This window comes from Scyliorhinus torazame, chromosome 5 (assembly GCF_047496885.1).
Source record: "Scyliorhinus torazame isolate Kashiwa2021f chromosome 5, sScyTor2.1, whole genome shotgun sequence".
In the NCBI taxonomy this organism is placed as follows: domain Eukaryota; kingdom Metazoa; phylum Chordata; class Chondrichthyes; order Carcharhiniformes; family Scyliorhinidae; genus Scyliorhinus; species Scyliorhinus torazame.
Window position 1 is genome coordinate 225,167,552 of NC_092711.1, and position 21,073 is coordinate 225,188,624.

Below are 21,073 nucleotides of genomic sequence, written 5' to 3' on the forward strand. Positions count from 1 at the left end.
TTCAAACAGACAGGGAGGGTCTGCAGGCCTGCCACAGCGTGTCTGGCTGTGGTGTGCCCAGCTGCAGGGTGCCTGGCTCGAGGCAGTGAATGTGCCTCCCATCATGGTGGGAACCTGGAGGCCGAGTGGAAAATGCCTGTCTCCCTTCGGCTGACTTTGGTATTTTCCGGCCCCTTCCACCTTCGTCTCCCATCTCGGCAGGACCAAAAGTTCTGCCCTAGGACTTGAAGTATAAAATAGACTTGACGCTTCTGTGTACTACTAAAGGAGTTGCACTTTGTTAGAGGTGACATCTTTATAATGATTCAAACCGAGTCATCATCTGCATCTTCCAAAAAGATCACCCTCGTACTTAAGATGAGCAGGAGTCCTCCCAGCCAAACATTCATTTCTCAACCAACACAACCATGAAAGATTAAGCAGGAATTCACCTGTGCACAAATTGGCTTCCACATTTCTCTCCTAACCAAACTGCACCCTTCAAGGGTACTCCATTAGCTATGAATCCTAAAGGGATTTACGATTTCCTGCCGGCATCAAATGAACATATTTTTACCCCTGTACCAAATATTTCACCAGTTACATGTCCAGTACTTTCTCGAATTTGCCGATGCGATCAACACCCGCCCTTGCCTCCTGTATTCACCACCTAATGCATAAAGTAGTGAAACCTAAATGGTCATTTCACTCTTTCCATCTTACATTTGAGACGATGCCCTCCTGCCTGCAGAGACATTAAAAAAAATATATATATTTTTATTAAGGTTTTGCAGAATTTTTCATAAAACAGTAGTAATAATAACAAAACAAAATAGAGTGAACATTAACATAGTGCAAAAAGAGAATATACAATAACAATTAAATAGACATTACCCCACGCGACGCAGTCTTCCCACCCCATCCCAATGAAGCACTCACACCACCCCCCCCCCCCCCCCCACCCCACAGATTGCTGCTGCCGACATTTTAATTTTCCCCGAGAAAGTCGCCGAACGGCTGCCACCTCCGAGAGAACCCTAGCGTAGACCCTCTTAAGGCAAACTTTATTTCCACGACGATGAGAAACCCAGCCATGTCGTTAACCCAAATCTCTACACTCGGGGGCTTCGAGTCCCTCCACATTAATAAAATCCGTCTCCAGGCTACTGGGGAGGCAAAGGCCAAGACGTCGGCCTCTTTCGCCCCCTGAACTCCCGGGTCATCTGACACTTCAAAGATCGCTATCTCTGGACTCGGCACCACCCGTGTGTTAAGCACCTTGGACATTGCCCTTTCGAACCCCTGCCAGAACTCTCTAAGCTCCAGGCATGCCCAAAACATGTGGACATGGTTTGCTGGGCTGCCCTTGCACCTCGTACACCTGTCCTCTACCCCCAAAAACTTGCTCATTCTCGCTGCCGTCATGTGTGCCCGGTGGACCACCTTAAATTGAATTAGGCTGAGCCTGGCACATGATGAGGAGGAATTAACCCTGCCCAGGTCCCCTGTCCACAGACCCGCTTCCAGTTCCTCACGTAGCTCCTCCTCTTACTTGCCCTTGAGGTCCTCCACCGGGGTTTCCTCCGCCTCCTGTAGTTCCTGGTAGATATCCGACACCTTCCCCTCCCCCACCCAGGCGCCGGAGACCACCCTGTCCTGTATCCTCAGTGGCGGCAGCGTCGGAAAGGCCACCACCTGTTTTTTTCAGGAAGGCTCGTACTTGCAGATATTTAAAGACGTTTCCTGGCGGCAGATTAAATTTGTCCTCTAGCGCCTTCAAACTGGGAAAGCTTCTCGTCTATGAACAGATCCCCCATCCTTCTGATGCCTGCGCTCTGCCAGCTCTGGAACCCACCATCCATCTTACCCGGGACAAACCTGTGGTTACAAATCGGGGTCCAAACCGACGCTCCCTGCACCTCCTCCACTGTCCCCAGATCCTCAGTATCAGCACCACCACCGGACTTGTGGAGTAGCGGGTCGACGAGAATGGCAAAGGAGCCGTTATCAAAGCTCCCAGACTAGTACCTTTACATGACGTCGCCTCCAGCAGCTCCCACGCCGAACCCCCCCATCGCCCACTTCCTAATCATGGCTATATTGGCCACCCGGTAGTAGTTGCGAAAGTTTGGCAGTGCCAACCCCCTCCCCCCGCCAACTGTGCTCCAACAGTGATCTCCTTACTCGCGGGTCTTATTCGAAAAGGCCTTGGGGATGAAGATGGGGAGACACTGAAAGACAAACAAAAATCTGGGGAGGACTGTCATTTTCACGGACTGTACCCTCCCTGCCAATGACAGTGGGAGCATGTCCCACCTTTTAAAGTCCCCTTCCATTTGCTCAACCAACCGGGTCAGATTGAGCCTGTGCAGGGCATCCCATTTCCTGGCCACCTGTATACCCAGGTAACGAAAACTTTTCTCTACCATCCTGAGCGGCAGCTCTTTCAATCTTTTCTCCTGCCCCTTGGCCTGGATCGTGAACAACTCGCTCCTTCCCATGTTCAGTTTGTACCCTGAAAAACTACCAAAATCCCTCCGAATCCGCAGAACTTCCCCCATCCCCTCCACAGGGTCCGAAATGTACAGGAGCAAATCATCCACATATAGCGAGACCCGAAGTTCCACCCCCCACCGAACCAGTCCCTGCCAATTCCTCGAGTCTCTCAGTGCCATAGCTAGCGGTTCTATAGCTAGGGCAAATAGTAACGGAGAGAGGGGACACCCCTGCCTCGTTTCCCGATGAAGCTTGAAGTACCCCGACCTCAGCCGGTTTGTACATACACGTGCTACAGGTGCCTGGTACAGCAATTTCACCCAGCCAATAAAGCCCTCACCAAACCCGAACCTCCCAAGCGTTTCCCACAGGTACTCCCACTCCACCCGGTAAAAGGCTTTCTCTGCGTCCATCGCTGTTACCACCTCCGCGTCCCCTCCTTCTGAGGGCATCATAATAATATTCAAAAGTCTCCGAACATTGGTATTAAGTTGTCTGCCTTCAACAAACCCAGTCTGGTCTTCCTCTATCACTCCTGGGACACAATCCTCAATTCTTGTAGCCAGAATCTTAGCTAGCAATTTGGTATCCACGTTTAAGAGCGAAATCGGCCTGTATGACCCACAATGTTCAGGGTCCTTCCCTTGCTTAAGAATGAGTGAGATCAAGGCCTGTGACATTGTTGGGGAGGGTTCCTTTCTCTCTAGCCTCATTGAAGGTCCTCATCAGGAGTGGGCTCAGTAATTCCGAAAATTTCTTATAAAATTCTACCTGGTAACCGTCTGGCCCTGGGGCTTTACCCGATTGCATGCCCTCTATACCCTTGACAATCTCCTCCAATTCAATCGGGGCCTCCAGCCCCTCCACCAGGTCCTCTTCCACCTTTAGAAACCTCAACTGGCCCAAAGATTGCCTCATCCCTTCCGCTCCCGCCGGGGGCTCCGACTGACATAGTTTGCTATAGAACTCCTTAAAGATTCTGTTCAACCGCCCGGATCCAAGACCGTGTTACCCTCCTTACTCTTTACTCCCCCGATTTCCCTGGCCGTCTCCCTCTTTCTGGATTGCCGGCATTCTGCTCGCTTTCTCCCCGTACTCATAGACTGCCCCCCTTGCCTTCCTCAGCTTGCTACCGCTTTCCCTGTGGTCAACAGTTTAACCTCCGCCTGCAGACTCCGCCGCTCCCGCAATAGCCCCGTCACGGGGGGCCTCCGCGTATCTCCTGTCCACTCGGAGTATCTCCCCCACCAGTCTCTCTCTCTCCGCTCTTTCTCTCTTTTCCCTATGGGATCGAATTAAGATGAGCTCCCTCTGACAACTGCCTTCAGAGCCTCCCAAACAGTTGCCGCTGCTACCTCACCCGTATCGTTTGTTTCCAGGTAATCCTGGATGTTCCTGTTAATCCGCCCGCAAACCTCTTCGTCTGCCAGCAGCCCCACATCCAGTCTCCAGAGCGGGCCTGCCCTATCTCCTCACAAAGCCGTAGGACCACTCAGTGCGGGGCATGGTCCGAGACTCTGATTGCCGAGTATTCCATCCCCGTCTCCTTTGGGATTAACGCCCTGCTCAAAACAAAGAAATCTATGCGGGAGTAAACCTTATAAACGTGGGAGAAAAAAGAAAACTCCTTCGCTCTCGGCTGCGTGAACCTCCAGGGATTCCCCCCCCCCAATCCTTCAGTTCCTTAGCCACTGCCGGTCGCTTCCCTGTCCTGGACTTCGACCGGTCCAGTTCGGGGTCAATGATTGTGTTAAAGTCTCCCCCATGATCAAGTTGTGTGACTCTAAGTCTGGGATTTTGCATAGCATGCGTCTCATAGATTCCACATCATCCCAATTCGGAGCGTAGACGTTCAGAAACACCACCCGGACCCCCTCCAGCTTTCACACACCATTATATTCCTACCCCCCTTATCTGCCACAATTCTCCCAGCCTCAAATGCCACACCCTTACTAATCAGAATTGCTACCCCCCTGGTCTTCGAATCCAGCCCTGAATGAAACACCTGTCCTACCCATCCATCTTTTTCTCAATCTTGTGTGATCTGCGAGCTTTAAATGTGTCTCCTGAAGCAATCCTCCTGAGGTCATCCTGCCATTCTCCTGAGGTCATCCTACGTCTGCCTTTAGCCCCGTTAAATGCGCGAACACGCGTGTTCTTTTGACAGACCCATTCAAACCCCTCACATTCCACGTGATCAGCCTGGACGGGGGGGCTAACCCCCTCCCCCTCCCCGCCGACTAGCCATCACCCTTTTTTGGCCAAGCTCGAGCCCTCGCTTCCTCGAGTGCCCCCACAGGGAGCCACCACCTCAATTGGTTCCCCGAAATTGATACCCACCCCTGGCGATGATCAGACTGTCGCCTCATTGTCTGGACCCCTCTCCCCACATGAATAAACCAATTTAGCTACCTCCAGCCCCAGTGAGTAAATAGTAATACAAAAAGAAAAACAAACAAAAGACACTAACGTAGCCCCGTGAGGAGACACTTACTGAACCAAGGCTCCAACTTCCCCAAAAAACCGCTCTAAGTACAGGGCCCCCTCCGTATCTCAACTTTGCCGAAAACACAGCACCCTCCAGCCACCGCCACAGCCCTTACACGCACCCAACATTGCATACAGTCTTATATTAAAATGGTACCGTCTTACCCCGCCCCACCACCACATTCCACCAAAGCTTAACTGGCCTTTAATTCGAGTCCAGCTTTTCTTGTTTGACAAATGTCCACTCCTCGTCCGGCGTCTCAAAGTAGTGATGCCGTTCTTTGTACGTGACCCATAGCCTCGCTGGGTGTAGCATCCCAAATTTCACCCCCTTGCTGAAGAGGGTCACCTTCACCCAGTTGAATCCAGCACGTCTCTTGGACAGCTCCGCACCCAGGTCCTGATAGATGGGTATCACGCTGTTCTCCCACCTGCTGCTCCGTTCTTTTTTAGCCCACTGCAAGACAAGATCCTTGTCCGAGAAGCGATGAAATCTCACCACCATGGCCCTCGGCAGTTCATTTGCATTGGGCTTCCTTAAGAACATAAGAACTAGGAGCAGGAGCAGGCCACCTGGCCCCTCGAGCCTGCTCCGCCATTCAATGAGATCATGGCTGATCTTTTGTGGACTCAGGTCCACTTTCCGGCCCGGACACCATAACCCTTAATTCCTTTATTCTTCAAAAAATTATCGAACTTTATCTTAAAAACATTTAATGAGGGATCCTCTACTGCTTCACCATGGCCCTCGGCGGTTCATTCGCCTTGGGCTTCCTTGCGAGGGCTCTGTGCGCCCCGTCGAGGGATTACCCCCGTCCCCATCAGCGTCTCCAGCATTTTGGACACAAATGCTCCCGCATCTGACTCCTCCACGCCTTCGGGTAGGCCCACAACTCTCAGGTTCTGCCTCCTGGACCTGTTTTCTAGGTCCTCCAGCCTCTCCTGCCACTTCTTGTTGAGGTCATCCTGCACCTCCACCTTAAGGGCCAGTACGACCAACTTGTCCTCATGGTCGGATAGATTTTTCTCCATCTCCTTTATCGCTTTCCCTTCATTTGGTCTATTGATGCCTTCATTGGAGCCAGCATGTTCTTTTTAAGATCAGCAAAGCAGCCCCTGAGGAACTCCTGTTGCTCCCACTGCGCCCACGCTCCCTGGTCTGTACTGGCCGCCATGCTGTGCCTCGGCACCCGCTCCGCACACTACTGTCTGTCGGGACTTAAACGCTTCACCCGGCCACTCCTGGTCCAGCTATCCATAAAACAGAGAGGGAATCCTTTTTGGCAATGTTCGCTTCACCAATCTGTCGTAAAACGTCCGTGAAAACTCCTGAAAAATGGTCCGAGAGCTGCAGAGACATAATTGTACCAGTAAAACAACCCTGCATTCATGTCCAGGAGGTGCGATTAATTCATTTTTATTATGTCAGTGTTCATCATAGGTACAGGTGTCTGTCTAAAGTCTGCTTGCCCGTCGGACTGACGAGAGGAATGGCCTTTCTGTGCAAGGATATCGGAAATGTAATTGTTTGTGTTCACAGAGGAATACTGTGAGTGAAATGTTTATGATTAGTGAGCAATTATCAGTCAAATTGTTGCTGAATGCTGCTGGAAGCGTTGGATAAATTTACACCTTGCAGTCTTCACGACAGACAAATAGGATAGGCAAACTGTAGGCATTATTTGCACTCGGTATTACAATGCAAATTGTCAGCCCCCCCCCCCCCCCCATTTCCCTTCCCCCGGAGTTGATTGTTTAACAAACAATCTGTGGGCAGGCAAACAAGCAGTCTACATTTGCTCTAGTGCTTTTCATTGTGTGGAGAGGTCAGCCCACACCTGCTTTATCTGTGGCATTCTGAATGATCGTAATGATGAAAACCTGAAATGCATGAAGAAATGTACAAGAATTGGAGATCATTGTTTCCAGTGGGTCAACCAATTCTTTCTCTTCCACTATCATATGGTGCATCTCATTACAATGCACAGTATATTATTCAAATAGTGAATTATGACAAGGGCATCTTGAAAGCATCCCAGTTCACTTTCATTGGAGAAGTATTATCCTGTCACATTTATTAGAATTGATACAGAGGTCAAGGTGCTATACTTATGTCAGTAATAACAGGTAGTATCGTATTATGATATTATTATGATGCCTATTACATCGCAGCAAGGAAAAGATGTGCTGTTTGCGGATGAATACGTAAAGCTTCATTGAGATTATTTATTTATTTTTTCTTTAAAATTTAGAGAACCCAATTAATTTTTTCCAATTAAGGGGCAATTTTGTGTGTTCAATCTACCTACCTTGCACATCTTTGGGTTGTGTGGGCGAAATCCACGCAAAAATGGGGAGAAGATGCAAACTCCACACGGACAGTGACCCAGAGCCGGGATTGAACCTGGGACCTCGGCGTTGTGAGACTGCAGCGCTACCACTGCGCCACCGTGCTGCCCCGAGATTATTTTAATGTGGGCCAGATAGACATCATCGGCTACAATGTGACTGTCTTGTTATTTTTGTTTGACTCAGTTTACCGAAGAGTGATGCCTGGTTTCCAGCTTTGTGTTTAACTTGCTCAGACCCGCAACTAACTTGTGATGCCGCTAACTTGTGGGGAGCTGATGCAAGAGCAAAGATGTGGAGATGTCGGCATTGGACTGGGGTGGGCACAGTAAGAAGTTTACAACACCAAGTTAAAGTCCAACAGGTTTGATTGGAATCACTAGCTTTCGGAGCGCAGCTCCTTCCTCACCTGGTGAAGGAGCTGCGCTCCGAAAGTTGTGATTCCAAACAAACCGGTTGGGACTTTAACCTGGTGTTTCCAGGGCAAAATACTGCGGTCCCTGCAAATCTGAAATAAAAACAGAAAATGCTAAAATATTCAGGGAGTCAGGCATCTGGTGGGGCATCGACCTGATCCGTTAACTCTTGGTGAAATTTTCCAGTTCTGCCACTGATGGGCAGTGTCGCGGGGCAGGAACAGGATGTATGGAGTGTGACCTAAAGACTCTCCAAACTATCCCATGTCAGCCACACCGATACTCACTGCTTGCGGGATTGAAAATTCCACCCTCTGTTTCTCCCTCTTCACAGATGGTGCCTGACCTGCTGAGTATTTATTTCCAGCACGCTCTGTTTTCGTTTGAGTTAGCCCTGATTGAACCAACCAGTGTAAAATCGTATTGGTGGACCAGCTTTCTTGTCCCTGCACCTTGCCTGGCGTCATGCTGAGACTTGGGTTATAACCCACCCCGGAGAAAATTTCCAATTGTGAAATCTCACTGTGGTCAATCTGACCTGGTTAGATGGAAGTAGGGTAGGAGAAGGTTCGTGTGGAGCATAAACGCTGGGAGAGACCAGTTAGGTTGTTTCCATCAGTCTACACCGTTCTGCATTGCCAGAATGAGACTGAAATGCAGACTCTGAGAGGACATCAGGGTGACTATTGAGGGACACTCGCATTGTCACCAAAAAGGATGACACCCAACTGGAGTGCACAGTGGGGACGGGGGGGGGGGGGGGGGGGGGGGATCGGTACCTCTTTTGCAGTTTATGAATCCATTGCAAAGGGCTGAAATCAGGATGCACCCGGAAGGCGAGGTGGCGGAGGTGTCTGGGCAACTGCGCCTGCGCCCAGCCGTCCTATCCCAGAAGCTCAAAGTTTGGGATGGAGATCGATGTGATCCCACTTTGATCGAACACTTCCGGTTTGGGGGGAAAAAAGGAGTGAGGTGGGGAGAAGGGGCAAAAACCTCGCCTGGAAAGCCGGACACTGGGAAGGCTGAGCCCAGAGGGCGCCACGTAACCTCCATGGAAGCGGCTCCGCTGTTCCATGTGAAACCAGATGTGGCACCAGGAGGGAGGGAAAGCGAGCGGATTTCTCCATGGCTTTTCCCGTCTGCGAGGGGATCAAGACCCCGTTGGATTTATTGATCCAGGCAGGTATGCGAGGAGAGAAGTTGCTTGCTTGGTGGGTGGGTGGGTGGGTGGACGGACTGACGGGCGATCCTGTTCAGGTCGGACTTTGCAAAAGTTTATCAGAAGTTTAGTAACGGGGGTGGGGGTCGTGGAAAGTGTGATGGAGATTTTGAACGAAGCAGACTGAAACAGCACGGGGTACAGCAATGTGGCAACTGGTCCCTGGGTGAAATCGACATGAAATTAACCTGATGAATTGGCTGGAGTTGAGATTGGGAGGGGGGAGGGAGAGAAGTTTGGAGTTTCAGGCAGACTTGTAAACACGGAAGTGAGCTGATGCTTTGATCGAGCAGCTGGTGAGCTTAACCTGGGGGTGGGGGAAGGTGCACATCCAAGTTTCATTTTCCGAGCAGGCGATCCAGGTTGCATTGCAGCTCCCTGTCCAGTTCGGATAATTCGCATTCACAGTGCGAGCATGTACAGAGTCAGCAGCCATTGCAGTTTGTTTGCTCACGGGCTAACATTAATCACCCTCATACTCGGCCTCCGCAGCTAAACTGCTAAAATGAGAACTGATCATGTGCAATTTCACATGTTCATGAAGTATGGAGTATTGACTGTTCACTTTCATGAATGGATCATGTTTTGATGTCCCTCCGAAGAGTAAACTTGGCCTTTTATGATGCATGTTGCCATCCTTATCCAATTAATTCCCCTCTTGAATGAGGACATGTCTCTTACTTAATCTGAGAAATGTCTGCTGAGCCCAGCAGCTGATTTAGATGTGAGCACAAAGCTAGTGATGGGGATTGAAAATGAGGTATAATTTACTAGTAGGAGAGATGCTTGTGATTGAAGGTATGTGGAGACTGTTTATAATTGATATAAATTAATTCTGTTAAACCTCATGCTAATTGCTTCAGCATCTTAAAGCAATAGGTTTTAAAATCCATTTAATGAGCTTCCTGTCTTGCATTCCCTTTTTTGTGATTTATTCTGCCAGAACAGTTAGTCTAGAGGGGCTGCACACATTGTACTGTTACATATCACTGCTGTCATTGGCGTTATAATCTCAGCATCAGAACCATTGTTTTTTTTTCAGGATTACCCAGGGTGGCAGCCATACTTTTTGTTTAAATTTTTTTTTTAAAAGAGTACCCAATTATTTTTTTTCCAATTAAGAGGCAATTTAGTGTGGCCAATCTGCCTAACATGCACATCTTTGGGTTGTGGGGTGAAGGTCACACGCAGACACGGGGAGAATGTGCAAACTTCACATGGAGAGTGACCCGGGACCGAACTCTGGTCCTCAGTGCCATGAGGCAGCAGTGCTAACCTTTGCACCACCGTGCTGCCCTCGACCCATTCCTTCAATGTCACAGCACATAACTGAACCAGAGCAGTGTTCTGATTGTTTACCTGCTCAACTGCTCTCTGTGGGTGGATGGTGCAAATAGGCATATCCTCAGGTCAGTTAGAAACTAATTGCTGAGGAATGTATCAGTTTTCATGCAAAAGAATAGCCGTGAAATTATTTTTAGGTTACTACTGTACAAGTATATAGCTTGGATTCCTTCCTTTTGAAGCATGACTCAAGTGTCATTCAGATAACCAATCTACCCAACCTGCACATCTTTGGCTTGCTGGGGTGACACCCACGCAGACATGGGGAGAATGTGCGAACTCACAGGACAGTGACCCAGGGCAGGGATTCGAACCCACGTCCTCAGTGCCGCAGTCCCAGTGCTAACCACTGCGCCACATGCCACCCTTGGCATCCATACTTTTGAGCGGAGATTGTTGCGGGGAAAAAAATGAAGCGCGCAGTGACTGTTGCCCAGAGTTTTGTAAGATGATGCTACTGTTTAATTCATATAAACATTCAAAAATGATCCACCGGGAAAGAGCAGCTGGCCCATCAATACTGCCCCACACTCCTGATTGCTGGAGCATCAGGACCAAACAGTCACCATCTGCCTATCCCACCCCCACAGCCATGTCATCTCAAAGAGGGAGGGAAAACCTCGGGACCTTTTAGGGAAAAAATGTCCAAGAAAATTGCTCTCCGATTAGGAGATCGGAACCAATCCAGAACACAAGGAATTAAAACCTCTATCTGAGTTGCATGAAATTTATATATTTTTTTAAAAAAGCGAAACATTGTGATTTTAATATTATCCTCCACACCACCCCATGCTTTGCTTATCTTCCCAACAGGAGGGCTAAGATATGATTGCTGGACGTGAGCTCCTCACCGATAATTGACCCCAATAATCATTTATCAAGTATGCACTTTGTCAGCTGTTTGACTGTGGAGCGCATCGCAATTGTTTTTTTGCCCACGAATGAAGCTTCGAACAGTCGCCAACAGCGATCAGCAAAGGAAAATCTGCTTTTGCTCCAACTCACCAGGGTTCAGAGAGACTTGCAGTTCTCTGGTCCTTTACAGCCAAAGAAGAATTTTTGAAGTGACTGTTGTAATGCAAAATATGCAGGAGCCAATTTACACTCAGCAATATCCTAGAAATAACGCCTTTTGTTTTGGGCGATGTTGGTGGTGGAAGGGTAAATATTGGCCTGGGCAACTGGGCAAAAACTCCCCTGCTCTTCTTCAAAACAGCACCTCGATTTAATGCCTCGTCCAAAAGACTGCAGCATGTCCACTGCAGCGCTGAAGGGTCAGCCTAGATTTGGTACTCGAGTGAGACTTAAACCTTGAACCTTCTGCCTCTGCAAGAGTGTTACAAGTGAGTTGAGGCTGAAATGAACACACAGGTCAATCCTAGAGCCTGAACCCAAATGTAGCATCCACTATATTTTCTCCACCATGCAATATGCTAAGATAAGGCAGAAAATAATACTGGGATCTTTATGTCAGCGTGCCACAGTCTGCACCTTTACCCATCTAGCTTTGTGGGAGATTTGTATGACAAGTTCATCAATTTGTTTGCAAATGTTATTTATGTGAGATCTACTGTGTACATGAATGCCCAATTTAGTGATTCCTTATTCGACACCAGAGCTGTTGGAAAGGATTGCTTCTTGCTGTCAGATGTTGAGAATATGTCCATTTGCTATTACTGCTTTATGAAGGACACACCATTGACATCAAAAAGGCCTTTTCAATGCCAGCGCACAGAATCTTAGTGTACAAAGTTCAGCAAACATTCTATGGCTCTTCACTACAATGGCAGTGAAGGCAGCAATAACTGTGACATGATTTGAAGAGTCCATTTGTCGAAAAGCACAAAGGGCGGTATGTGCAGCTGATGATGTTGGATAATCTCTGAAAGGCAGCTTGTCTATTTGGCAGACTTGCTGACTGGGCAATACTGCAGGATTGCACTTAACGGTATTGTAACAGGATTTTCATTGCACCATCTGTAGTTTACTTCACCAATGCTGCTAATCGTGCAGTACAGGATGGATAATTAAAACCCAGGAGCTCCCACCATTTAGAAAAATGAAGTTGGTAGTGGCACAACCTACTCTTGACACTGGAGGAGGAGAATAAAGTTAGGAAATTGCAGTTGTGATTGTTTATTGTATTGCAGTCAACATTGTTGCTTATCAATCTAATGGGCTGGTTTTCCTGCCCAGATTCACATGGGCAAAATATAGGTGAAGATGTGTTTATTGGATGGCACAGTGACACAGTAGTTAGCACTGCTGCCTCACAGTGCCAGGGACCCGGGTTGGATTCAAGCCTTGGGAGACTGTCTGTATAGAGTTAGCACATTCTCCCCGTGTCAGTGTGGGTTTCCTCTGGGTGCTCCGGTTTACTCTCTCAGTCAAAAGATTAGGTGGATTGGCAATGCTAAATTGCCCCTTCGTGTCCAACGGTTAGATGGGGTTGCAAGGGGGTGGGTCTAGCTAGTGTGCTCTATTGGAGGGTTGGTGCAGACTCAGTGGGCCGAATGGCCTCCTTCTGCACTGTAGGGATTCTATGATTCTGTTCCATGATTACACTTATCCCACCTCAGCACAGTTTCTAAGTGCGCCTCTCAGTGTGGGACTGAGTTTCACAAATCAATTCTGGTCTTAATCCCTGCTCTGCATTTTCAGGCAAAGGTACAACAGTTGCTCTCCAGACTGGAGAGGGCAATATAAGACAGGATTCCTACTGGCGATCACTGTTGTCCTTTGCTTGAAGCACTGTGGTTTGAACATTGAGTGAGGGCAGGGTTAGACCAGGCTCTGATAGTCCCCAATATCACATTAAACGTCACTGTTCTGTCCAGGCTTCCAATGAAGAATTGGCACTTTCCGAAGTACTGGAGGGAAATTACTGCCCAGTGAACCATTTCCCAACAGGAGCTGCATCTTTCTGAAAACATGGGTTTTGAATGAGGAGGCAGGGAGGGCAAATACATTTTTTTTCCCTCTATTAAATTGCAACATTGTGAAACTGGAGAATAATGAATACACAAGGGTAATTACAAGGTAGGAATATAATTGAGCTCAAATAACAAATTGGAACAGTGATGCTTGAGTAGTTTATTCCTGTTATACAGTGTCCCCAATTGTAACCACTAATATGCAAACTATATCAACAATACTTCTTTAGACTTTATTACTCATTGCAGCAGTCTGGTGAGGACTTACAAGTCACTCCTAATTTGTGTGATGATCAACTGAACCGTTAATGATCCGTGCTACCCTTACTGCAGGTTTTGGAAGCTGACTTTTAAGTTAGTAACCAGAAAGTTTTCTTTTCAACATATATGGTACTATGAGTAAAAGAAAACCCTGGTTTGAACACTGATTTCAGAGAATCATAGATTTTACAGTGCAGGAGGCCAATCGGCCCATCGAGTCTGCACCAGCCCTTGAAAAGGACACCCTACTTAAGTCCACACCTCCAACCTATCCCCGTAACCCAACCTAACCTTTGTTTTTGGACACTAAGGGGCAATTTAGCATGGCCAATCAACTAACCAGCACATCTTTGGACTGTGGGAGGAAATCGGAGCACCCGGAGGAAACCCACGCAGACACGGGAAGAAAGTGCAAACTTCACATAGACAGTCACTGAGGCCGGAATTGAACTCGGCTTCCTGAAACTGTGAGGCAGTAGTGCTAACCACTGTGCCACCGTGCCGCCCCAATGACAGATCATGCTGTTCCATGTGGAGGCTTTTGTTGATTAGCACTGCAGCCCGATGCCACTTTACATTATAAGCTCACTCATCTAGCCTCTACAGCTACGCAGGGCAGTGATTTTACAAGGATTATGCCTAATAAGTGGAAGATTTGTTCTTGAAACCCTTTTCGGGAAATCATGAAGCAGAATGTGCATTCTGAATTGCTGGGGCCACTTTGCTTTCACCCTCCCCTCAGTTTTGTCCTCCTTTAAACGGTCTTTCCTCACCATCGCTAGAATATATATAGGAAGAAGCTTGTATTCATTTCAAGCCTCAGAAGATCAAACCACTTGAGCTCTTGTGCCGTTTAGTCACTGGCTACAACGTAACAAAGGCAGAAGTCCATTTGTGGGCAGCAAGCTTCTACAACCTGCAATGAGATAATGAACAGGTCATCTGCTCTTGTGAAGTCCGTTGCAGAATAAATATTGGCCAACACACCAGGGACAATAGAGTGCTTTCAAAATGAATTTTGCGCTTATCGACAGAGCAGGAACCCCATTTTGATGTCTCTTCAAAAATAATCTCACTTCCATTCTACTGTACTGGGAATGGCAGCCTAAATTAGGGGCTCAAGTAGATCCCCCCCCCCCCCCCCCCCCCCCCCAGCAATCTGTAGTACAGAGATGAGGTGAGGTGAGAACCTTTGAGCAATGATACTCCGCAAAGTAAAAGTAATAATTCAATAAAAAGGTAAATGACCAGAAATCTTGTAACTTATCAGATCATTTGGATCAGGATTTGATTTGATTTGTTTTATTGTCACATGTACCAAAGATTGGATTGGATTTGTTTATTGTCACGTGTACCGAGGTACAGTGAAAAGTATTTTTCTGCGAGCAGCACAACAGATCATTAAGTACATGAGAAGAAAAGGGAATAAAAGAAAATACATAATAGGGCAACACAAGGTATACAATGTAACTACATAAGCACTGGCATCGGATGAAGCATACAGGGTGTAGTGTTATTTTTCTGTGGCCAAGGGGATGTACACAGTACGTACATAGCAGTCAAAAAAAGAATAATTGACAGAGTACATTGACAAATGGTACATCGACAAACAGTGATTGGTTACAGTGTGGAACAAGGGGCCAAAGAAAGCAAATATGAGTAAGAGCAGCATAGGACATCATGAATAGTGTTCTTCCAGGGAACAGATCAGTTCGAGGGAGAGTCGTTGAGGAGTCCAGTAGCTGCTGGGAAGAAGCTGTTCTTATGTCTGGATGTGCGGGTCTTCAGTACCTTCTGTCTGATGGAAGGGTCTGGAATAAGACAAAGCCTGGGTGGAGATGTCTCTGATAATGCTGCCTGCCTTCCTGAGACAGTGGGAATGTGTAGACAGAATCAATGTGAGGGTGGCAAGCTTGTGTGATGCATTCGGCTGAGTTCACCACACTCTGCAGTTTCTTGCGATCTTGGGCTGAGCAGTTGCCATACCAAACAGTGATGCAACCGGATACGGTGCTCTCTATTGCACATCTGTAGAGGTTTGTGAGAGTCGATGCAGACATGCCAAATTTCTTTAGCTTCCGTAGGAACGAGAGATGTTGTTGGACTTCCTTGACTGTTGCGTCAACATGATTTGACTAGGACAGACTGTTGGGGATGGTGACCCCCAAGGACATAAAAGCTATCGACCATCTGTCAACAGGAATCCCTGTTTGAAAGGAGACAATGCAATGTAGTGTGTTTGTGAAGATTTCTGCACTCTCCTCATTTGAGTAAGGCACTTTGTGCTTATGTACATTTAATTTTTATACATTTTGTTGTTCCAAACTTGAGTTGAACGTGGAGGGAGAATTTTGAATTATATGGCGCAATAATGAAGAAATGTTAATTACATGACTGCTTTTGGTGGTGGGAATAATTGGAGGTGGTGAGCTGAAGAGCATCAGACAGATTTGTATTAATCTGAAAGTAAAGCCCTTTGGCGCATACACAAATTTCCCTGCGCTATATTGATGCTCATGGACAAAAGCAAACCTGACAACAGCCCCGTATGCTGTTAATTCATCATTGGCATATCACATACTCTTGACAGGCAGGCATTTTAGTTGTTTTTTTTGGCACATCTGATGTTGGTTTTGGATTTGGATTGTTGTGAATTTTTTTTCAATTAACTTGATGTGCAAAATTGAAAACTGTCATCCTTATCCCCCCCCCCCCCCCCCAAACAAGGTCTCAGCCATCCTCATCTTGTAACCCAGTTGCCCAGGCTCTGGAATTTGCTCCCTAAACCTACTCGTCCTTAAAACCTATCACATTGACAATGCGTTTGGTCACCTGTCCTAATGTTCCCATCAGTTTATGCTCTTGTGAAATGCTTTGGGATGTTTCACTATATTAAGTGCTCTATGAATGCCAGTTGTTGTTGGTTGGGTTTCAGGGGAGTGACCTCTCTACGTTGTGCCCCTCGTTTATGAAGTAGAATGCGCTGATCTCTGAGGAGTCTGCTCGCTGGAACGCACGGCCACTGCTCTGCGCGTGTGCAGGCACCTGTTTGAATATTTCATGTGTGCAACTAGAGTTGTGACTTTAAGTTTAAATTACCCGAATTAGGACGGCGTGGCGGCACAGTGGTTAGCACTGCTGCCTCACGGCGCCAAGGACCGGGGTGTGACCCTGACCCCGGGTCACTGTCCATGCGGAATTTGTACATTCTCCCTGTATTTGCATGGGTCTTGCCCCCACAACTCAAAGTTGCGCAGGGTTAGGTGGATTGGCCACGCTAAATTACCCCTTAATTGGGGGGAGGGGGGGAAATTGCCTATCTAAATTTTTTTTTAAATTAATAAATTACCCGAATGGAACTAGTTGTGCATTGGCCTGTATACAATTGTTTTGTGTTGTAAGGGTGGCAAATGAGGCAGATTTTGTAAGCTAGTGACTGTTGCACTGAGGTCTTAATGTCGACTGATCTGGAATAAATGGTGAGAGCTCCTCAACTTGGGCCTTTTGGCTTTCATTTTATATGCCAGGATTTCTGCAGTGGGACTGATGACAGCCTCAAATTGTCTTTGAACTTTTACCACTGTATGTCACCTGCAGGTCTTGGGTTGGTCTTGTAGAATTGCTGATCTTTGTTTCGTGCCTGTGACCCACAACCAAAATCAGGATTGAATTATTCTGAAGAATGCCATGATTCCCAGCGCTCTCGTGTTGTTCTTTATCGCTTTGTTGCTGGAATCATGAATGGGGCATGGGCACAATATATATAAAGTAATGGCCCATTACTGTTCAGACTTGTTGGCTGGGTGCAAAGGTCAGTCATCACACTCAATTGTTTGGTCAGCATTGGATTTTTGTAACAGCTACCGATTGAACTTGTACTATTTTATTTTCTTGTGGTAATCGGCTGTTACTTGTGTGCTTATTGTTCTTGCAGTTTGAATGAAGGAAATCATTCAGTCTCAAAATGCTATCTGTCTTCAGCACAATCTATCTGAGGTTGCTAGTGTATGGGGTTACTGGCTATAGAAATCACCTAAGTTTTGTTGTTAGAATCAGCTCTACAAGTGTTATTTTTGTTGCTAAATAAAAACTGTAACGCATTCATTTCATGTGAGGTTGTTTTCCAGAACTCTGGCCTGGCCATATTGGCAATGATTGCAGACGAATGTTAGTCTTCATGAAGTTAAATGTGATATCTGTTGCCATTTGACAATATTGCGGAGCCTGGTTAGATTGTAAAAGGAGTGTTTGTGCCTCCTCCTTAAGCAAGAACTGCACTCTGTGCACCAACACTGGAAAGTTATGCAACTTTGGTCGATGGATTTCCTGATTAAGATAGCTGTAACATAGAAGCAAGAAAGCCACTAATAGCTATGAGCTGGTGGATTGAGATTAATGCTGCAATTGGGAAGTGGCAGAACAATCGACAACGATGCTTAGTTCGAACACATTGTAATTGTATCCACTAGATTTCCTATAATTTTCCATTAGCAGTGTGGGCTGTAGTTAATGCTGTACTGAACCTGTGACAGTAATGCCTTGTCTATAATACATTAATCTTACAAGATTTAAAGAGACTAGTCTGTATTGCATCCTGAGCCATTTGAACGGCGGACTTTGAAAACAGTTAGATTAAGATAAAACTACAAATCTTATAACACAGCTGCTTGAAATCTAGCCAATGATCTACTGGCGATGTAGATGCTAGGGATGAGGCAATATTAAGAGCCACAATTGGGCTGAGCTGTTGGTGAAGGAGGACGCAAGAGATGGTATTTGAATCTTGCTGGAGGAATGCGCTCAGTATAATCCCGACTGGGAGCTCTTATGTCTTATGAACTTTACTACCCAAACTACCTAAAGCAAATAATTGTCATTTGTTTCCTGCACAAATAATTTTGTAACAAATTTGAATTATTTTAAAAATAAATTTAGAGTGTCCAATTAATTTTTTTCCAATTAAGGGGCAATTTAATGTGGCCAATCCACCTACCCTGCACATCTTTTGGGTTGTGGGGGCGCAAACACGGGGAGAATGTGCAAACTCCACACGGGCAGTGACCCAGAGCCGGGATCGAACCTGGGACCTCGGTGCTGTGAGGCAACCGTGCTAACCATTTGCGCCATCGTGCTGCCTTAAATTTGAATTATTTGATGCTCTCTCAAGCAGTGTTGCATTTAAATAACCCGAGTTTCAGTCAGTGGAAAAATTAGATATATTTTGTAGTTCAATTGTATATGGAGCTTGATACATGGCGTGGACATTTTATTGAAAACCCTCTTTTAAGTATCTGTTGATTATGTTGGTTTTATTATGCTGGGATTTACAATATTAAGGACGTCACAGCATTCTGTCACTGCTTTCCATCTCTGACCTGCTCTTTGTAGCCAGAGTATTTGTATGGCCAGTCCAGTAAAGTTTCTGGTCAATGGTAACCTCCAAGATGTTGATGGAGGGGTCTCAGTGATGCTAATGCCATTCACTGTCAAGGAAGCTGTTTAAATTTTCTAATGTTGGAAATAGACTTGCAGTTGTCAGCTCTGACCTGAATGCCTTGTTGAATGTGGGCATGTTTACTTCACTATGTGAAGGGTCGCAAATGAGAGTGAACATTGTGCAGTCATCAGTGAATATCCCCAATTCTGACCTTGTGATGGAGGAAGGTCATTGATGCAGCTGCTGAAGATGGTTGGACCTAAGATGCTAATCAAAGTAGTGATTGGTTCTCCTGTAGTGATGGCTCAGGGATGAGGCAATTGACCTCCAAGAACCACAACCATTTTCCTTTGTGTTACGTATGACTCCAACCTTAGGTTAAGCTAGTGATTTGAAACAAACTGTTGGACTTTAACCTGGTGTATAAGACTTCTTACTGTGCTCCAACCTTAGGGGCAGCACGATTGCGCAATGCTTAGCACTGCTGCCTCATGGCACCGAGGACCCGGGTTCGATCCAAGTCCTGGGTCACTATCTGTGTCTAGTTTACACATTCGCCCCGTGTTTGCATGTGTCACACCCCCACAACCCAAAGATGTGCACTGTAGATGGATTGGCCACGCAAAAGGGACCCTTATGAGGAGAGGTTGAGTAGACTGGGACTGTACTCGTTGGAATTTAGAAGGATGAGGGGGGATCTTATAGAAACATATAAAATTATGAAGGGAATAGATAGGATAGATGCAGGCAGGTTGTTTCCACTGGTGGGTGAAAGCAGAACTAGGGGGCATAGCCTCAAAATAAGGGGAAGTAGATTTAGGACTGAGTTTAGGAGGAACTTCTTCACCCAAAGGGTTGTGAATCTATGGAATTCCTTGCCCAGTAAAGCAGTAGAGGCTCCTTCATTAAATGTTTTTAAGATAAAGATGGATAGTTTTTTGCAGAATAAAGGGATTAAGGGTTATGGTGTTCGTGCCGGAAAGTGGAGCTGAGTCCACAAAAGATCAGCCATGATCTCATTGAATGGTGGAGCAGGCTAGAGGGGCCAGATGGCCTACTCCTGCTCCTAGTTCTTATGTTCTTAATTGGTGAATTTTTAAAAAAAATGAATTTTTTAAAAAATGTATGACTCCAACCAGTGAACGGTTTTCCCTGATTTCCATTGATTTAGATTTTGCACGGCTCCTTGATGCCACATACTTTCAAATGCTACCTTGATGTCAAGGCCAGTCACTCTCACCTCACCTTTGGAGCTCTGCACTTATTTTTCCATGTGTAGACCAAAACTATAATACGGCCTGGAGCCAAGTGGCCCTGGCGAGCAGAAGACAAACTGAGAATCGGTGAGCAGATTGTTAATGAAGAAGTGCTGCTTGATGACACCTTCCATCACTCTGATGATGATTGAGAGAGTGGACTGTAATAATTGGCCACATTGAATTTGTCCTTTTTGTGGATAGGAGATACATGGATGAGTTTCCACTTTGTTGGGTAGCGGTCAGTGTTGTAGTTTTACTGGAACAACTTGGCAAAGGGCATGGCAGATTTTGGAGCATGAGTCCTCCGTATTGTAACTGGAATGTTGCCGGGGCCCATAGACTTTGCTGTACCCTGTGCTTTGAGCCATTTTTTGATGTCATGTGAAGTGAACTGAATTGGCAGAACAATGGCATCCATGATGCTGGGGACATTGGGAGAAGGCCGGGATGGGTCATCCTGTCTGCACTTCCTACTGAAGCTGGTTGCAAATTAATGGAGTACTTAGAAGCTGGTATTGTGATGTTTTGTTTTTAGAGAGGTTGCGTAACAATACTTAAGAAAATAATAAGTGATCTCGGCTCATCTAAATGTATTAAACAGAGGAAGAGACTGGATTCAGGGAGAAGAGAATCCTTGTATGTTATTGCAGAAAGGCGTAGTAATTATTTTGTTGACAAATGGTTAAAAATATATTAGATCAGCTCTCAGACAAACCACTAACAAATGTAATTCCCTTTTATAATTTTAAATGATGGAGTGTTGCTAACTTTTGGTTGGTTCAATTGGCTCTGTTTTATAATCTTTGCTCTTGAGTCGCCAGGTATCTTTATGATACCGCCATGAGTTCAAGTTCAAGTAATGATCAATAACTCAATATACCAATTAGTAAGAT

The 21,073-nt window shown here is 46.3% G+C and overlaps 1 protein-coding gene across 9 annotated transcripts in view; it reads left to right on the top strand.

Moving 5' to 3' along the window:
• LOC140420974 (ETS-related transcription factor Elf-1-like) overlaps nucleotides 1-21,073 on the top strand; it is a 371,469-nt gene that overhangs the window by 329,868 nt on the left and 20,528 nt on the right. Inside the window, exon 1 of one of the 9 annotated variants that reach the window (XM_072505196.1) lies at nucleotides 8,666-8,906. The exons of 7 other annotated variants lie outside the window; for them this stretch is intronic. In XM_072505196.1, the coding sequence (XP_072361297.1) occupies nucleotides 8,813-8,906 (94 nt within the window). In that variant the 5' untranslated portion in view covers nucleotides 8,666-8,812. Of the gene's footprint in view, nucleotides 1-8,665; nucleotides 8,911-21,073 lie in introns of those variants that run through there. One more of the 9 variants, XM_072505197.1, reaches the window with a different exon arrangement.